The 14,494-nt window shown below is 37.9% G+C and overlaps 1 protein-coding gene across 2 annotated transcripts; it reads left to right on the forward strand.

Moving 5' to 3' along the window:
• Nucleotides 1-178: 178 nt before the first annotated feature.
• LOC110055317 (uncharacterized) lies at nt 179-12,051 on the forward strand. 2 transcript variants are annotated; one of them, XR_016208724.1, is made up of 11 exons: nt 179-1,253; nt 2,946-3,129; nt 4,507-4,791; nt 5,884-6,039; nt 6,200-6,271; nt 6,739-6,825; nt 7,471-7,678; nt 8,238-8,295; nt 9,392-9,704; nt 10,100-10,212; nt 10,520-10,645. XR_016208724.1 is itself a non-coding variant. In XM_020761697.2 (11 exons), the coding sequence occupies exons 1-11, from the start codon at nt 580-582 to the stop codon at nt 11,982-11,984; spliced, it is 2,310 nt and encodes a 769-aa protein (XP_020617356.2). In that variant the 5' UTR covers nt 179-579; the 3' UTR covers nt 11,985-12,051. The 2 variants fall into 2 exon arrangements, 1 of the variants encoding a protein (XP_020617356.2); XM_020761697.2 differs by lacking the exon at nt 10,100-10,212 and adding an exon at nt 11,889-12,051 and having other exon boundaries at nt 10,520-10,696.
• Nucleotides 12,052-14,494: the final 2,443 nt, after the last annotated feature.

The raw sequence follows: 14,494 nt of genomic DNA on the forward strand, positions 1-14,494 counted from the left end.
GTCGAGGTGAGTTTACAGACATCTGCTGAAATGTTCGCTTTTCTCACCGTGGTTTCTTCTCGATTTACCAATTTTACATAATGGAGAAGAAGCTGGATTGTCCAGAAGTGCCACAGCAAATGAATAGATGTTATACGTGGCACAGAATGACCAGAAGAATACCGTGACTTCTGTAAACAATGTTATTCACATCAACCGCCTGTCAACAGCGTCTGAGAAATGTGTCGTTACCTGTCAATAATGGCCCCCGACTGTTTGAGCGCCACAGATGTGCAGCTGAAAACGAAAACAATACTTCTCATGATTATTTTATGAGCTAAGCTGCTAGCCTAAAGAGAAACAAATTAGTGTGGCCTAATTTAATGGCTGGAAGACCCAGTTTTCTCGAGGGGAGATCAGAGCAGGTATGTTGGGCTAATGTCACTAATGGCTTTTAAAGAAGAGTTAATTGGTTGAACGTTTTTAAAAGATCCTTAGCTTACATTTGCTGCGTGAAGTGTTTCCAGTTGTTTGCTCTTCGGTTAGGAGAGACAGCAGAGGCTAAATAGACTTAGTCGCAGGCTTATGGCGGTGTGATTAATGGCGGGAATTTGCATCGTTTGTAAATCCAGTTTGGAATCGCCTGGAGAGGTGGTGAGTTTACGATCCGCGATAAATCATAATCCTTCGTCAAACGCTTTTGGATTTAATTCTGAGCCACTGTTTTGTCATCGACATTGCTTTATTTGCTCTGTGTGTTCGGCCACATTGGACGAGAAATGGGACTCGTGCGGGGTTTCCATTGAACATCGACTGTACTGCAAAACGCATTTCGAGAGTTCCCAAAATGATGCACTGATACAAGCACTGAAAAGCTTCAAAGCGAGAAGCCTTACTTTAAAAGCAGCGCTTGAGGAAGAGAGCGTTGTCAGTGATTTTCAAGACGAATCAAGCTTTTATAGCAGGGTGTGCGCTTGCAGCGAACCGAAGTATGTTCAACGAGTGAGGGGATATTATTCCGAATGCACCGAAAAGGAATGCCCGCAGAGGGATTCTTTCACGAAAAGTCACGAGAATCGGTTTAAAAGCTACTGCGATCTTGGTTCAACTAGAATCAGTGGCCATGCAGCGGCTTCAGTAGCCCCCGACGATTTCTATCGACACTTCTTTTACGGAGTGAAACACTGGAATTTCTGTACAAGGGAAGAGGACATTGGTTTCGTGCTTATTACGTTCAGACCCGAGGCAAGCCCGCATTCAAAAGGTTATTTTAGGTGAGTAGTTAAAATTTCATATTGTCATGTGCCGAAAACGTATTGAAAGATAATGATTTTCTATTTTTTTTTTTTTTTTTTTTTGCTCGGCTTAATTTAATACGAATTTGCATTCACGTTATGTTTTATAATTTGTCGACCTTTCCAAATTGGCAATATTTCATCGATCCAGATGTGAATTGTGAACTTTTGCCAGCAAATAGTTTTTGTCGGAAAGCCAAATGAGAGATACCTGTGTTGAACGTTTTCAGGTTTTTTTTTCTTGCAAAGGCTATATTTAGAATAGAGCTATGATAATATTTTCATGTAAATATAGACCATGTGTTTTCCTTTTTCACTTTCCAATTTAAAATAATGGTCTTGTTTATTGAAAGATATATTGTGTAACTCTATAAGCTTGGTTAAATGTAATGGCCAATATTTGGTTGTTGATCAGTATCAACCACTGATGAAATATTATCCTTTACTATGTTTTTATTATGCAGCAGACCAAAAATGTTATTAACCTTGATCTAACTTTCACTCAACATGTATATCTTATTACTTATGGATGCTTAGCATGGAGTATTTTATTCTGTTAATCTAAGCAGCTGTAAGGCTTCATGGAAATATTTGAATGGATTTGAATGCCTTGTCGAAGTTCAAACTATGGCCATTGGCCGATAACGTTAACAAGCCATTTTGGCAAAATGTCCATGTTGCCAGTTTATGACTTAGCACGGGAAAGCATATTACCTTTGAAAAATTCACTAATAGAATAAATTATTTGGGCATAAATATTCTTTTTTTGTTTCCTGTATTATTTACATTAAATCTGACCTCATTTGTTCACTGAAACGCACGTTCAACTAAACTTGTGAAACACGTTCAACTAAACTTGTTATCAATTGAGTAAAATTTTCCTATTTTTTGTAAAAAATATTAAGTTTAAAAATTCAGTTGTCATGGAATAATTTTTTATCCACTGAAAAAGGTTTGATGTATTTTAACAAACAAAATTATCTTAAGATGATTCAGCCTTTGGCCTCATCAGCTATAATTTTAAAAAGATATCAAGTTCATATCTAATAATTGTAGTTAGCATAAATCTTTTTTTTTTAATTGACATTTTATTTTTTTTAACAGTACAATAAAATACATTACTTACAATACTACATACTTACACCAATAACAATACACTATACCACTTATGGCTAATTACATGACATACTCATGGTACTTATGATACTGGTTACTTACACCACTGTCAATTACAATACTAAGTTAGCATAAATCTACTAGCGTTCTATCATGAATGCCATTCACTGATTGGGCATACTACTTCTATCTATTCTGTTGCAGATAGTGAGTAGCCTAGTGGTGTGCGCTTGTTAACGATCTGGCGTCCGCAGCATTCTTTGTGTTTTCGAAGTGTCTGTGAAAAGGATTTAGATAAAGTTTTGAATGACTGGTAGATTTATATTAAAACAATAAGATTATTCACTCTTGATTTCTATGCATGACTGTTAACTTGAGCTGCGTCCTCATCAACTATCACATGATAGAAATCCTAAGCTCATAATCTAATGACTGCAAGTTGACTGAGAATTGTATTGGTTCTCTCCAACTGTTGAACCATATCTCTCACATATTCATTGCCTTTGTATAGTATGTGAAAATTATTATAATTATTATTGTGAATTCTCCATGTAGGATTATGGTACGTTCTCCATATCACCTTATATTTGGACTGCTCTCGCCTTCGATTCACCACCATGGTAGTCTATCAAGTCGAGAAGATGTTATACAGTTTTTAAGCCAACAAGCAGATATCAAGACCACTATGAAACTCATTACTGCTCCATCTGCACCAGCAGAACTTCTCAAGATGGACAGTGTGAGTTTTTGCTTTTAAATTTTTTTTTAAATAATCATCCCTTTATATACATCTGTTAAATGGGGACCTAGACTTGGACGAGGGAATCCCATATAGAAAGGATGGAGGTGCTCTTCGTACCTTTTAGGGGTTAAAAAGGGGGTTTAATACCTCTCAGGGTGTTCAGCCTCAAAGGGTCCACAGCAGGAGCTTTTGCCGGACCTTTAAGGGTGTTGAGCCAAAAAAGTCAGTGTCAGATAATGTGTTGCTTTAGAATTCGTACCTCTTAGGGATACTTTTCAAAATTTCCGATGGGCAATCTCATCCTTTAGATATATTGCAGTCTCTCCCGGGCCTAGAGCACATTTCTTGGAAAGTAGAAGGATCCTTTTATAATCCACAAGGTTGTTGAAAATTATGTCAAAAGTGCAGCTTTGTTCAACATCTTTGCCATTCCCAGCTCCTCTCCCATATTTGCATGCAGCAGAAAGAAAACCCTGTGTTACTAAACACTAACCCCAAAGGATCAAATTGGCCTTTCGTGGTTACAGAATGTTTAACACGTACTATAGTGGGTATCGAGCAAGACAGAAGATGTTGTGGAAATAATGTTCTATGATGAATTTAACATTTATTTCTCAATTTACAGAAAATTAAAATTTGGAAAATCACAGAACAGAATCCTGATTTATGACATGTTTAACCAGCCATTTCTTATTTTGGTGAAAAAAGATAAGGCCATTCACGAATCACAAAAAGATCCTTTAGCACCCTCTTGGATGTCCCTCTTGATCATATACTAGCCTATTGCATGCTACTTCTATTAGCATTTAATTACATGATGTCTGAACATTTGGCTGGTGGTTGAAGAGGGGCACTGTGAGAGTGGAGACTGTCTTAGAGACAATGTCCATTGGAACGCAACATTATGACCTAAGTCGGTGGCCAGGGTCAATGAATTTGGCCCTTACCTTTAGTTATTTTTATTACTTTTATACATGTAAAAGATAAAGACTGCATATGAGCCAAGTGGCCATCAGGCCAAAGCTTACATGTACCTCCAGTAGCATAAAGCCGCTAGGAATATTTCTACGCCCCAGCCCCCTGAATAGGATACTAGTCCATGGCAGGGTTACCCATGGCATTAAATTCGCTGATACCTATTTGTGCACCTGGGCAGAGAGAGACACTTTGAGAGTAAAGTGTCTTACCCAAAAACACAACACAGTGTTCCCAATAAGGGCTTGAACCCAGACCATTTGATCCAGAGTCTAGCACACTAAGCATGAGGCTACCCCTTCTCCAACTTGTCATACATGTACATGTATACATCTTTTTTTAACAGGTAAGGGTCTAATGTAAATTTGAGGAAAATCTCTTTCTTTACAAATTTTGCAGGCATTCAACAAGCAAGCCTACAAATTTGGTGTGGTTTACATGAAGGAGGATCAACAAACTGAAGAAGAACTATTTGGTAATGAGACTCACAGCAAAGCATTTGATGATTTCCTTGATCTATTGGGTCAAAGGATCCGACTGAGAGGTTTTGACAAATACCGTGCAGGCCTGGATGGCAATAATGACCTAACTGGAAAATACTCTGTGTTTACCAAGTTTAATAACAATGAGATTATGTTCCACGTATCAACACTTCTACCATTTGAAGAGTTTGACTCTCAGAAGGTAAGAGACAATATAATGTAACTTAATAAAGTGGTAGTAAAGAGAATATTGTTAATCTGTTGATCATGTGTGTGTAACCAAGTTAGTTAATGAACATTGTACAGTCAAACCTCCAGATGCAACCACCTCTCCAAAGCAACCCTGGAGTTTTTCCAAAATACCAAAAGTTACCAAGTCACGTGACTATATTTGGAACCTCTTGTAAAGCGACCACCTCTCTTAAGTGACTGCGACCACTTCTAAGTTTGAAATTCTCCTTTGTTTTTAACCCCCAGTAAGTGACCATTTGACACATAACAGAGTGAAAATTGGATAAGGTGTTGTACATTATAACATTATTATATTCCTGGATAGTTCAAGAGGGGGAAATTTCTCACATGGGAAGTTCAAGTACCAATTGATTTTTTCTCTAAAATGACCTTTCACCTGTATGTAACATTTAAAACATGGGGTAAGTCTCTGCAGCTACCATAATTATGCTAATGAGGCCACATTTTGACCCAATATGGTGTATTCAGTAAGCTCTCGTAAGCGACCACCTCCTGTAGGTGATCACCCGAGCTTGGCATTTTGGGTGGTCACTTACGGGAGGTTTGAGTTTATTTGGTATGAAATGTTCCGGAAAAAAAGTAATGCTAGTATTGTAAGTAATGTTAGTATTGTAAGTAGCATTAATATTGTAAGAAGATATTGCTGTTGTAAGTATTGTTAGTAACATGAGGTAAGTTAGTAACATGAAGTAAAAAAACATGCAAGTGAAAGACTTGAGTGGTGTTTTGATGTGGTACACTTTATTCTAACTTGTTAATAATTTTTAAGCCTCTGGATAAAACCCTAGTGTGTGACCAATCAAATGAAAGCTATTGAGCAGCACTTTCATGTGGTATTGGTTATTATGCTGTACAAGGTAGTTCTAACTTTTAAGTCTGTGGATGAAACCCTAGTGTGTAACCATTCAATTATTAATAAGAACTTTCAAGCAGCACTTTCATCTGGTAATTATAATTATGCTTAACACTACAATTACAAGTATATACTTTAATATTATTAGTTACCAGCTATGATTGCCTAATAATTTTGTTTTTCTTGCAGCTTCAAAGAAAGAGACACATTGGCAATGATATTGTTTGTGTAGTTTTCATGGAAGCTACAAAAACCAAGTTTGTTCCTGACTGCATCAAATCAAACTTTCTCCATAGTTTCATCATTGTGCAAGTTGATGTCGAGAACAATCCCAACCTATACACAGTGAGGGCTTACTTAAATATCTTTATTCTGCATTCATTTTATCCAAGATTTCAGGACTCAAACTTACAATGGATTCTAAATAACATTGTTTGAGCCAAATATCAACAAACAAATAATTTCTAGTGGTACCATCTAAGTCATTAGGTCCTTATTTTTGCAGGTGTCTGTGGTTTCAAGGGATAATGTGCTGTCGTATGATCCACCTCTGCATGAGAGGCACATCTTTGAGAAGGTACATTTTCCTGAAAATAGAAGATTTTCACAGTCTCTACAGTGTACTGTAGTCCAAAACATTAAATTTATTTTAAAGCAGCCATGTGAAAAAACCTGTACAGTTTATAACTCTAACCTTTTACAATTTCCCTTGAAGATTTGAGTTTTCGGGAGTCAACTGTAGCATCAGTCAAAATGGTCTGCAAATTATCCAAATGTTTCAGCAGTAATACATATGTAGCAAGTGGAATTTACAAATGTTGGTTTATGATTATTATATTATTATTATTATAAATAATCATTATATTTATCGCTATTGATGTCGGAAGATACATTTTTTTCTGTTTTTCCTCGGAAAATAAAATTTGATAATTTATGGTGTGAATTTACTGACTTATTTTATTTTGACAAATCACACTAATTGTGCATATGTACTTTATTGACTAACAATTATTTCTAAGAGGGTTTAATACTTTGTTATTTTAGAATGATGAGTTTAGAGACTGGATTCTTAGAAAGTTGATTCAAGGTGAACGAGCCTGCCACCGGTCTCCTAACTTTGCAAAATTACATGTGAGTGTAACAGATGCAACTGTTGGAACAATAATGATAAGTGATGTCATAACAAAGTAACTAATGACTTTTTTGTATTCAATTTTTACGATCATCCTTCTATCATTTGTGAAAGGCATATATTATATCATGGTTGGTATGAATTGTATCTCTTTTCCCCAGTATTTTTTCATGCTATGAAGAAAAAAAAATATTGTAGCATCGTGATAAACAAGCAGAAAATAAACAGTTATGTATTTATTCTGCAGTACTTCTCAATAGCTTTCATTTTAATGGTCGCACACTTAAGGGTTTCACTCCATGGACTTAAATGTTGGAACCACTTTATAAACAGTACCACATGAAAGTACTGCTCAATATCTTACATTTGAATGGTCACACACTAGGGTTTCATCAACAGACTGAAAAGTCTGAACCACCATGCACAGCATAAGAAACAGTTATAACCACAAGAAAACTATGCACAATAGGTTTCGTTTGAACAGTCATACAACAGGGTTTTGTCCCATTGTTGATTCTGAAAGATAAAAGGATAAGACAGTGTGGAGATGCCCCTGGTCCATTAAGTAAATTAAGTAAATTGCACTGATGATGAGGATAATGATGATGTTGATGATAAAACGTTGATTTCTGTTGTTCATGCAGGCTCGCACACGGACACTTATAATGGAAGGGCTTCTCAAGTCAGTTGCAAGGAGTTCACATTCTACCGAGGGTAGAAAAATTTCTCAAAGCTCAGCTTCACCAAGTGCATTTCATGACAGTCACATGACAGTTAGCCACGTGTCTAGGGATTTTAGCTCTCTCGGCATGGCAGGGCTAGATAGAGAAGACCTGGTAGCATTCCTAGTTGGTGAGACATTTGCTTTGTTGGTTGCACCTTGTGGAGTAATGTTTTGCTCTAGCAAATTGAAGGAGGTGAGTCGCCCAGGAAGAAGAAGAAGAAGAAGACACTTGACCCGACACGCACTTTACCTTTAAATAAATATTAAATAATAAATTGCGCTATTTAGAAAGGAATCCACATCAGCCTTAGCTGGTTTTCATACAGGTGTTCTATCCTGGTTGAATTGGAATTTGGAGATGTTGGTTTTTGTTAGTTTTTGTGGAGGGAGGAAAACTGCAGTAATGCGAGAACCAAGAGCAAAGTCAACCCACAAAAAGCGAGGCAAGAATAAAATCCAAGCCACTTTGCTGTTAGCCTCCTACGCACACGCTCCTTGGGCTCATCATGCAATCTTCATCCCCAGAGAAGATTGTGTGACGAGCCCAAAGAGCTGATCTATGTAGGAGGCTACATTGCTGTCCTACTTTCGCCTCCTCTTATTCGGGATTGTGAGTCATTTACTCATAGCTGAATCTTCTTAACTCTGTCACGATCATTATTTATGTTGAGCTTCGTCTACTCTTAGGAGACACTGATCCAAAGAGTTTCATTGGAGTCAAGTCCACGATGTCAGCTAAGAGCAAGTAAATAATAATATTGACCACTGTTCTTTTTGCATGTCTGTCAATGTTTTAGTTTACACGATAGTGAAGTTTCTGTTGTTTTCCAATGCACACAGCACGCAATGCATCCTGACGAAAACTGGGTCCTTATATTTATCCCCTCAACCTCCAGTACTAAATATGAATTCTTTTTAAGGACAAGTGTGATATTTGCTGGAATATTGCTTCAGTGTTGGAACAATGCAAAAACACCTTAGATCAATATTAGTGCCAGAGGCTTTTCACGTATGGTTTCCAAACGTGTTGGCTTGGGTGACCTGAAGCATGAAGATTTGTCCATAAATGCATGCAGTAATGAAAATGGCATATTTGATGAAATTTTGCTGACGATATTGATGGATTTGATAACATTTGTCTATTTGTGGGAATTTTGTCAAAAGTGATAAAATCTGATGAAATTTCGCCAAGCCTGTTGACAAAATAATACAAGTGAATAGACATGACTGAAATAGCAGGACCCCAAAAAGTTGACCAATTTGTCGAAAATAACGAAATTGGTGAAAGTGACAAATCTGACAAAATTTCGCCAAGCCTGTTGACAAAATAATATGTGTGAATAGAGGTGGCTCTAATAGAAGGGCCCCAAAAAGTTGACGAATTTGTCGAAAATAATGAAATTGGTGAAAGTGACAAATCTGACAAAATTTTGCCAAGCTTGTTGACAAAATAATATGCGTGAATTGAGATGACTCTAACAGAAGGGCCCCAAAAAGTTGACAAATTTGTCGAAAATACCGAAATTGGTGAAAATGACAAATCTGACAAAATTTTGCTAAGCTTTTTGACAAAATAATATGTGTGAATAGAGATGACTCTAATAGAAGGGCCCCAAAAAAGTTGACTAATTTGGCAAAAACGAACATTCATTCAGTTTGACAAAGTCTCATCAAATCTACCAATTTTGTTACTGCATGCATTTCTGGACATACAACTGTAAGAGGAAGCATCCCACTGTATGAGTGAGGAAAAAAATCTCCGGTACCCAGCGTAGGGAAGCAGATTCACAAGGACCATCAAAATGACTGTTTCACCATTTGTTGCATTGTCTCCTCAACAGAGTGTTTCACAACTTGTTCTCGCAAGATCTTGGTCATGTTTATGCACATTTACCAGTGAGCAAGAACAGCTCATCAACAACAGCCGCAGCTGCAGTGCCTGTGTTTAAACGCACAATCTCTTGGACTCGCACCAGTCCTGTGATACACACAGGGCTGCGCAGCGGCAAGGTGAACCTTGAGAAGATACGGCGGAGTAGGAGTGAGAGCGATGGTGCTCATGACGAGAGCGTGACATTAGAATCAGTCACAGATCTTGAAAACAAGAAGGAGCATGAGAATTCTGTGGCATTGTCACAGTTACAGTGTCCAGAGGTACAGAGCAAATGTCTTGGTTCTGGAGTGTTGTAAGAGTGCTATTATTTACAGTTATTTCTTTTGGTGGCCTTAAAAGAAAGAGGGTGGGTGAATTACAGAACACATAACACTAGTCTTATTAGAGGGAAAAAAGCAACTACAGAATGCTGGGCAACTGTGGACCACCTTATTTACATGTGTAATAAAGCATAAGACAATAGGCACTTTTGTGATTTAATAAGACGTACATAATGTATTCAAGTGGCCCTGCATTCTGTAGTGTAACTGTTTTGGAGCAAAAAGACTTCAAACATGTGTACAAAGCAAAGTAAAGAATAACATTAAACTGGGAATGTAAAAATTTTTTGTGTTGATGAATACTTAAAATGTGACGTTAATTGTGTTTTAAACAGATGAATATAAAAAGGACAGGGGTACTCGTCGGGAAATTTTGAAAAGATCCCCTAAGAGGTACCAAGATCCTGGTTTGTGGGCATGGCTTGAAAGTTTTTTTCACCCCTAATAGGTAAAGAACATTATCTCCTGTTATATTTTTTTGGCTCAATACCCTAAAAGGTACTGCAAAAGCTTCTGCTGTGGACCTTCTGAGCCTGAAATACCCTAAAGGTACCAAACCCGCTTCAATTTTAACCCCTAAAAGGTACTAGGAGCACCCCTGGCCTTTTTGGATGGGAGTCCCCCCTGAGTTAGAATCTTAATCCAGTCCCTTTATTCAAGTTCCACCATAGCAACATGTAGTTCCACAGTTATTATTCCACACCTGTCATGAAGTAATTTTCTCACCTCTATTTTGTTGTTGTTTTTTTTTCCAGGTTATTATTGTTAAGCAATTTGATAGTGATGTGTTTGAAGCACTGCTGGAATTTCTTCACATTGGATCATGTGATCTAGGATCCAGTCTCCTGCCTGGTTTACTCTCTGCTGCACACTATTATCAAGTAGAGGCATTATATGAAGTGTGTGTTGAGAGCATGAAGCGAACTAACAATGTGAGTTCCTTTATTGATTGATTGACTGACTGACTGACTGACCGACTGTCTGTCTGACTGACTGACAGACTTACGGTGTGACTAACTGACTGACTCACTCACAGACAGATGGATGGACTGACGGACAGTCTGAATAACCATCTGACTGGCTCACTGATGGACGGACCGACTGACTGACTAACTGACTGACTTCTCAGCGGGAGAGGGTACTCCCTTAAATGGGTTATATAGGTATGTGCAGCCCTAAAGGGTATGGTTTTTCAGCCGTTTTTGTCATAAATAGGGTATCGATTTTGGCCATTTTGGTCATAAATAGGGTATGGTTCTTACACTCTAGTCTTGAACTGGGTATGTTTTTTAGAAGAAGCTACCTTTTTATCATTATCAACAAGACCATCAACAAAAGCCTTCATAAATTATGTTAAATGCAACTGAGCCAGCCACAACGGTCATAAATAGGATATCGAAGTTTTGGTCAGGTCATTAATAGGTTAGGGAAAATGGCAGATTTTGGTCATAAATAGGGTAAGGGTTTTAAGAAGCGGGCCGCACACCCCCACCCAATTTTTCTGGGAGTACCCCCCCCCCCCCCCCCCTCTGGGACGGACTTATTGCTTTCTGGTTTGATTGTTTGATTTGCTGCTGTAGTTTCATTCATTGCATATGATTATTTTCATCAGAGCAACATATGACCCCCCTCGTGTGATCCTAAAGACAAACGTAATGCGAACTGACTTGTGTAGGTCCGGGCACGAGTTAACATAAGCCGGTCTGGAAAAAGTTCTCCAACCCGGTATAATTATGCCAACAATTCATTCGGCACATGCAAATTATGAGCAGTCACTAACTATAAAAGACATTTTCACAACTTGCAACCAAATCAAGCCTGGTAATGGCGGTATGATAAAATACTTACTGACAGAGTAAATTGGGGCTAGACGGGAAAATATGTGGCTCTCTGTCAGGACACAATGATCTCGCTACGTTCCGTCTGCAAGTCTTGATCTCGAGCCAAATATGTTCACGTCGGACTCCTTCAGGGAAATTACTGGAATTTTTTTTTTGACGCGAAATTGTGCAAGTTCCCATAGCAGTAAAATAGGATCCAATAGAGGAAAAGATAGCTAAGAGATGTGCAGGCAACAAATGCTGATAAACGCCTATATACAATTGACTTGTGTTGCCTTTGTAGGACAAAGTATTGGAGGATGTTGTGCCAAACAGTGTTATAAGTCCTTCATTGAGAGCAAGTATACAGCCAGACCGCGTCACTGATACACAGTGCTAGCTGTTTTTAGAGGACTAGCTAGACTGGGTAACAATGGAGTCAACAAATTGGAGTTGTTTACATATTCCAGCCCGTCTTCACCAACAAGATTTACTGTTTCTCTGTCAGTGACAGAATTGCTGTGTATTTGAGAGTTTAAAGGAGCTCAGTCACGGTTTGCGCATGTTGAAAAGTTTAGCCTCAATTTTTCAAATTCGTCGTTTGTAATCCGTGTCAATCTTCTCCATCCTTAGCCATCCTTGTTCCTTTATGGTTCATCATTATCTCTCTGGTGTTGTTCTATCTTATTAAACTGTTATTTTCAGGTTTCCTGCCATTTAAAGGTAATTTTGTACGGAGCCAAAATAACTCAAAATACCGTGATTGAGCTCCGTTAAGTTCTGTCGTGAAATGAATCTTAAGTATTAGAATACAACACAACACGAATGTGTCAAAGTACAATATAACAAAAACAACAACTAATTTATTGTATCGATCAGAAGGTTGAAGTTTTTCTCTCTCCCCCCCCCTCCCCTCACCTTTTCTCCCCTACCTTACCCTAGTAAAAAAAAACATAACTTTTACCGTATATTTAACAAAATAGACGTAATATATAGAACATTTCCATAAGATGGATTAGATAAGACTGCCATCAAGAGACCTGCTAGATTCTGCGAGTCGACATTGCCAGGGGCTTGTATTTTCCCTGTTTTCCCGGCCGGTTTCTGGGTGTTGTTATCTTGCCCTTGAAAGTGGAAACTTATAGAGTATAGAGTAAGAAGGTATAAATGAATGGGGCGAAACGTCTTCGAAGTGAAGGACAAACGGCCTGATTACCGACTTTCAGTGGCTAGATATATGGTTAGTAAACATGGATTACGGGTGACCAGTGGTAGGTCTGTCTCAGTGTCAAGACTTACTTGAGTATGGTAGAGGTACATTTGAGTATAGTAGAAGTAAAAATTGTAAAGAATTTGCTCGTGTCTCAGTATCTCAAGTCACGTTGTTTCTGTCACTTGCAAAGAGTTGTAGTTTACTATATAGAATTAGATTTGCAGGAAAAGTTTTTAATTTATCAAGAAAACACGGTCAAATGGAATTTTATTATTTATAGAATATATTGCAATAAAATTTTAGAAAAGCAAATATAGTACTTAATGTTTTCTCTTGAGTTGAATTTGTACACAATGAAACTCCCTTTTTACGGAACACATAAGGTTAGGCATAAACTTATGTCTGTGCTACAAGTAGACAGGGGGCTCCTTTAGTCGGATAAAATATGACTGACATGTGGCAAGGACCAACTTTACATGCCCGCTTTAGAAGGCACAAAGCATGTCCTTTAGAGTTGTCCGTTTTAGGTACGATAAAGTGCTAAACTGAGGTCCTGCTTTATGGGTGTGGCTTTTTTCGGCTCAGCACCCTAAAGGGTTCCGCAAAAGCTTCTGCTGTGGACCTTTTGAGGCGGAACACCCTTTGCCAAAACCGCTTTTTGAACCCTTCAAAGGTAGGTAAGGTAAAAGGTAAAGGTAAAATCTTTATTTAGACACGGTATTTCCTTCAGGACTATACAATATTTAATTTAAATAAATCTAACTACCTAACTAATTTAATATTGTAAATAACTACTAGAATAAGAGAAATGATAAAAACCTGCTTTACAAGGAAGCCGTGTATAAAAACAAAATAAAATTTATATAAGACCACTGTCAAAATCATAGTTCTTCAACTCAGATTTAAATTGATTAAGGGAGAGCGATTGTCTAATATTCAAGGCTAGACTATTCCATAGTACAACTCCGCTGTAAGAAAGACTTCTTTTACAGTAATTAGTGTGGGGCTGTGGAATAGCAAGCGTACCATCACTATCTCTTAGCTTATAAGTCAAAGTATCGGAACGGAAGACAAAGCGTGAACAAAGATATTCCGGAACCATATTATTTACAATCTTGTACATCATTATTGATTTATTAACAAGGCGTTGACGGTCCAGTTTAACCCAGTTGACCATCCTCAACAATTCATCAGTATGACGATCGTAATTTGAAAAAGTTATGACGCGTGCTGCCCGATTTTGTAGGGCGAGCAACCCCGTCCTTTTTATGTCCCTCCGGGGGATTCCATAAGCTGTTTTCAAAATTGATTTCTTCAGAAATATGTGTTTGTTTTATGACTTCTATGGTTGTTTTCGTAACAACAATTGTACACCCAGTGCAAGAAACTTAAAAAATTTTCGAAAAATTTGTCTTTTACTTTCCAGTCTTCCTGACCTCAGTTTTGGTTTGAGTCACGATTCAATATATAGCTGTCATTATTTGATTGTGGACAGGAGTTTTATAACACTCATGGACTTTGCAAATCTCGAAACTACGATGTAGCCTGCAAAACAGGCGGATTAACGCTAGATGAGGCCTTTGTCAGTTCCACGGGAATCCGCGTGGACTCTGCGAGAAATCCGCGAGGAAGCCGCGCGTGAGGTTGTGGAAGGGGCTGAACTCGAGGTGCATTTTGGGAGTTATTCACCGTACATG

This window comes from Orbicella faveolata, unplaced genomic scaffold (genome assembly GCF_042242905.1).
Source record: "Orbicella faveolata isolate gen_17 unplaced genomic scaffold, um_ofav_v1 contig_25, whole genome shotgun sequence".
Taxonomy (NCBI): domain Eukaryota; kingdom Metazoa; phylum Cnidaria; class Anthozoa; order Scleractinia; family Merulinidae; genus Orbicella; species Orbicella faveolata.

Coding starts and splice junctions, on each gene's coding strand:
- LOC110055317 (XM_020761697.2), top strand. CDS start 580: ATGGCGGGAATTTGCATCGTTTGTAAATCCAGTTTGGAATCGCCTGGA. Junction 1,254..2,945: donor CATTCAAAAGGTTATTTTAG/GTGAGTAGTTAA, acceptor TTCTCCATGTAG/GATTATGGTACGTTCTCCAT. Junction 8,296..9,391: donor ACGATGTCAGCTAAGAGCAA/GTAAATAATAAT, acceptor TCTCCTCAACAG/AGTGTTTCACAACTTGTTCT.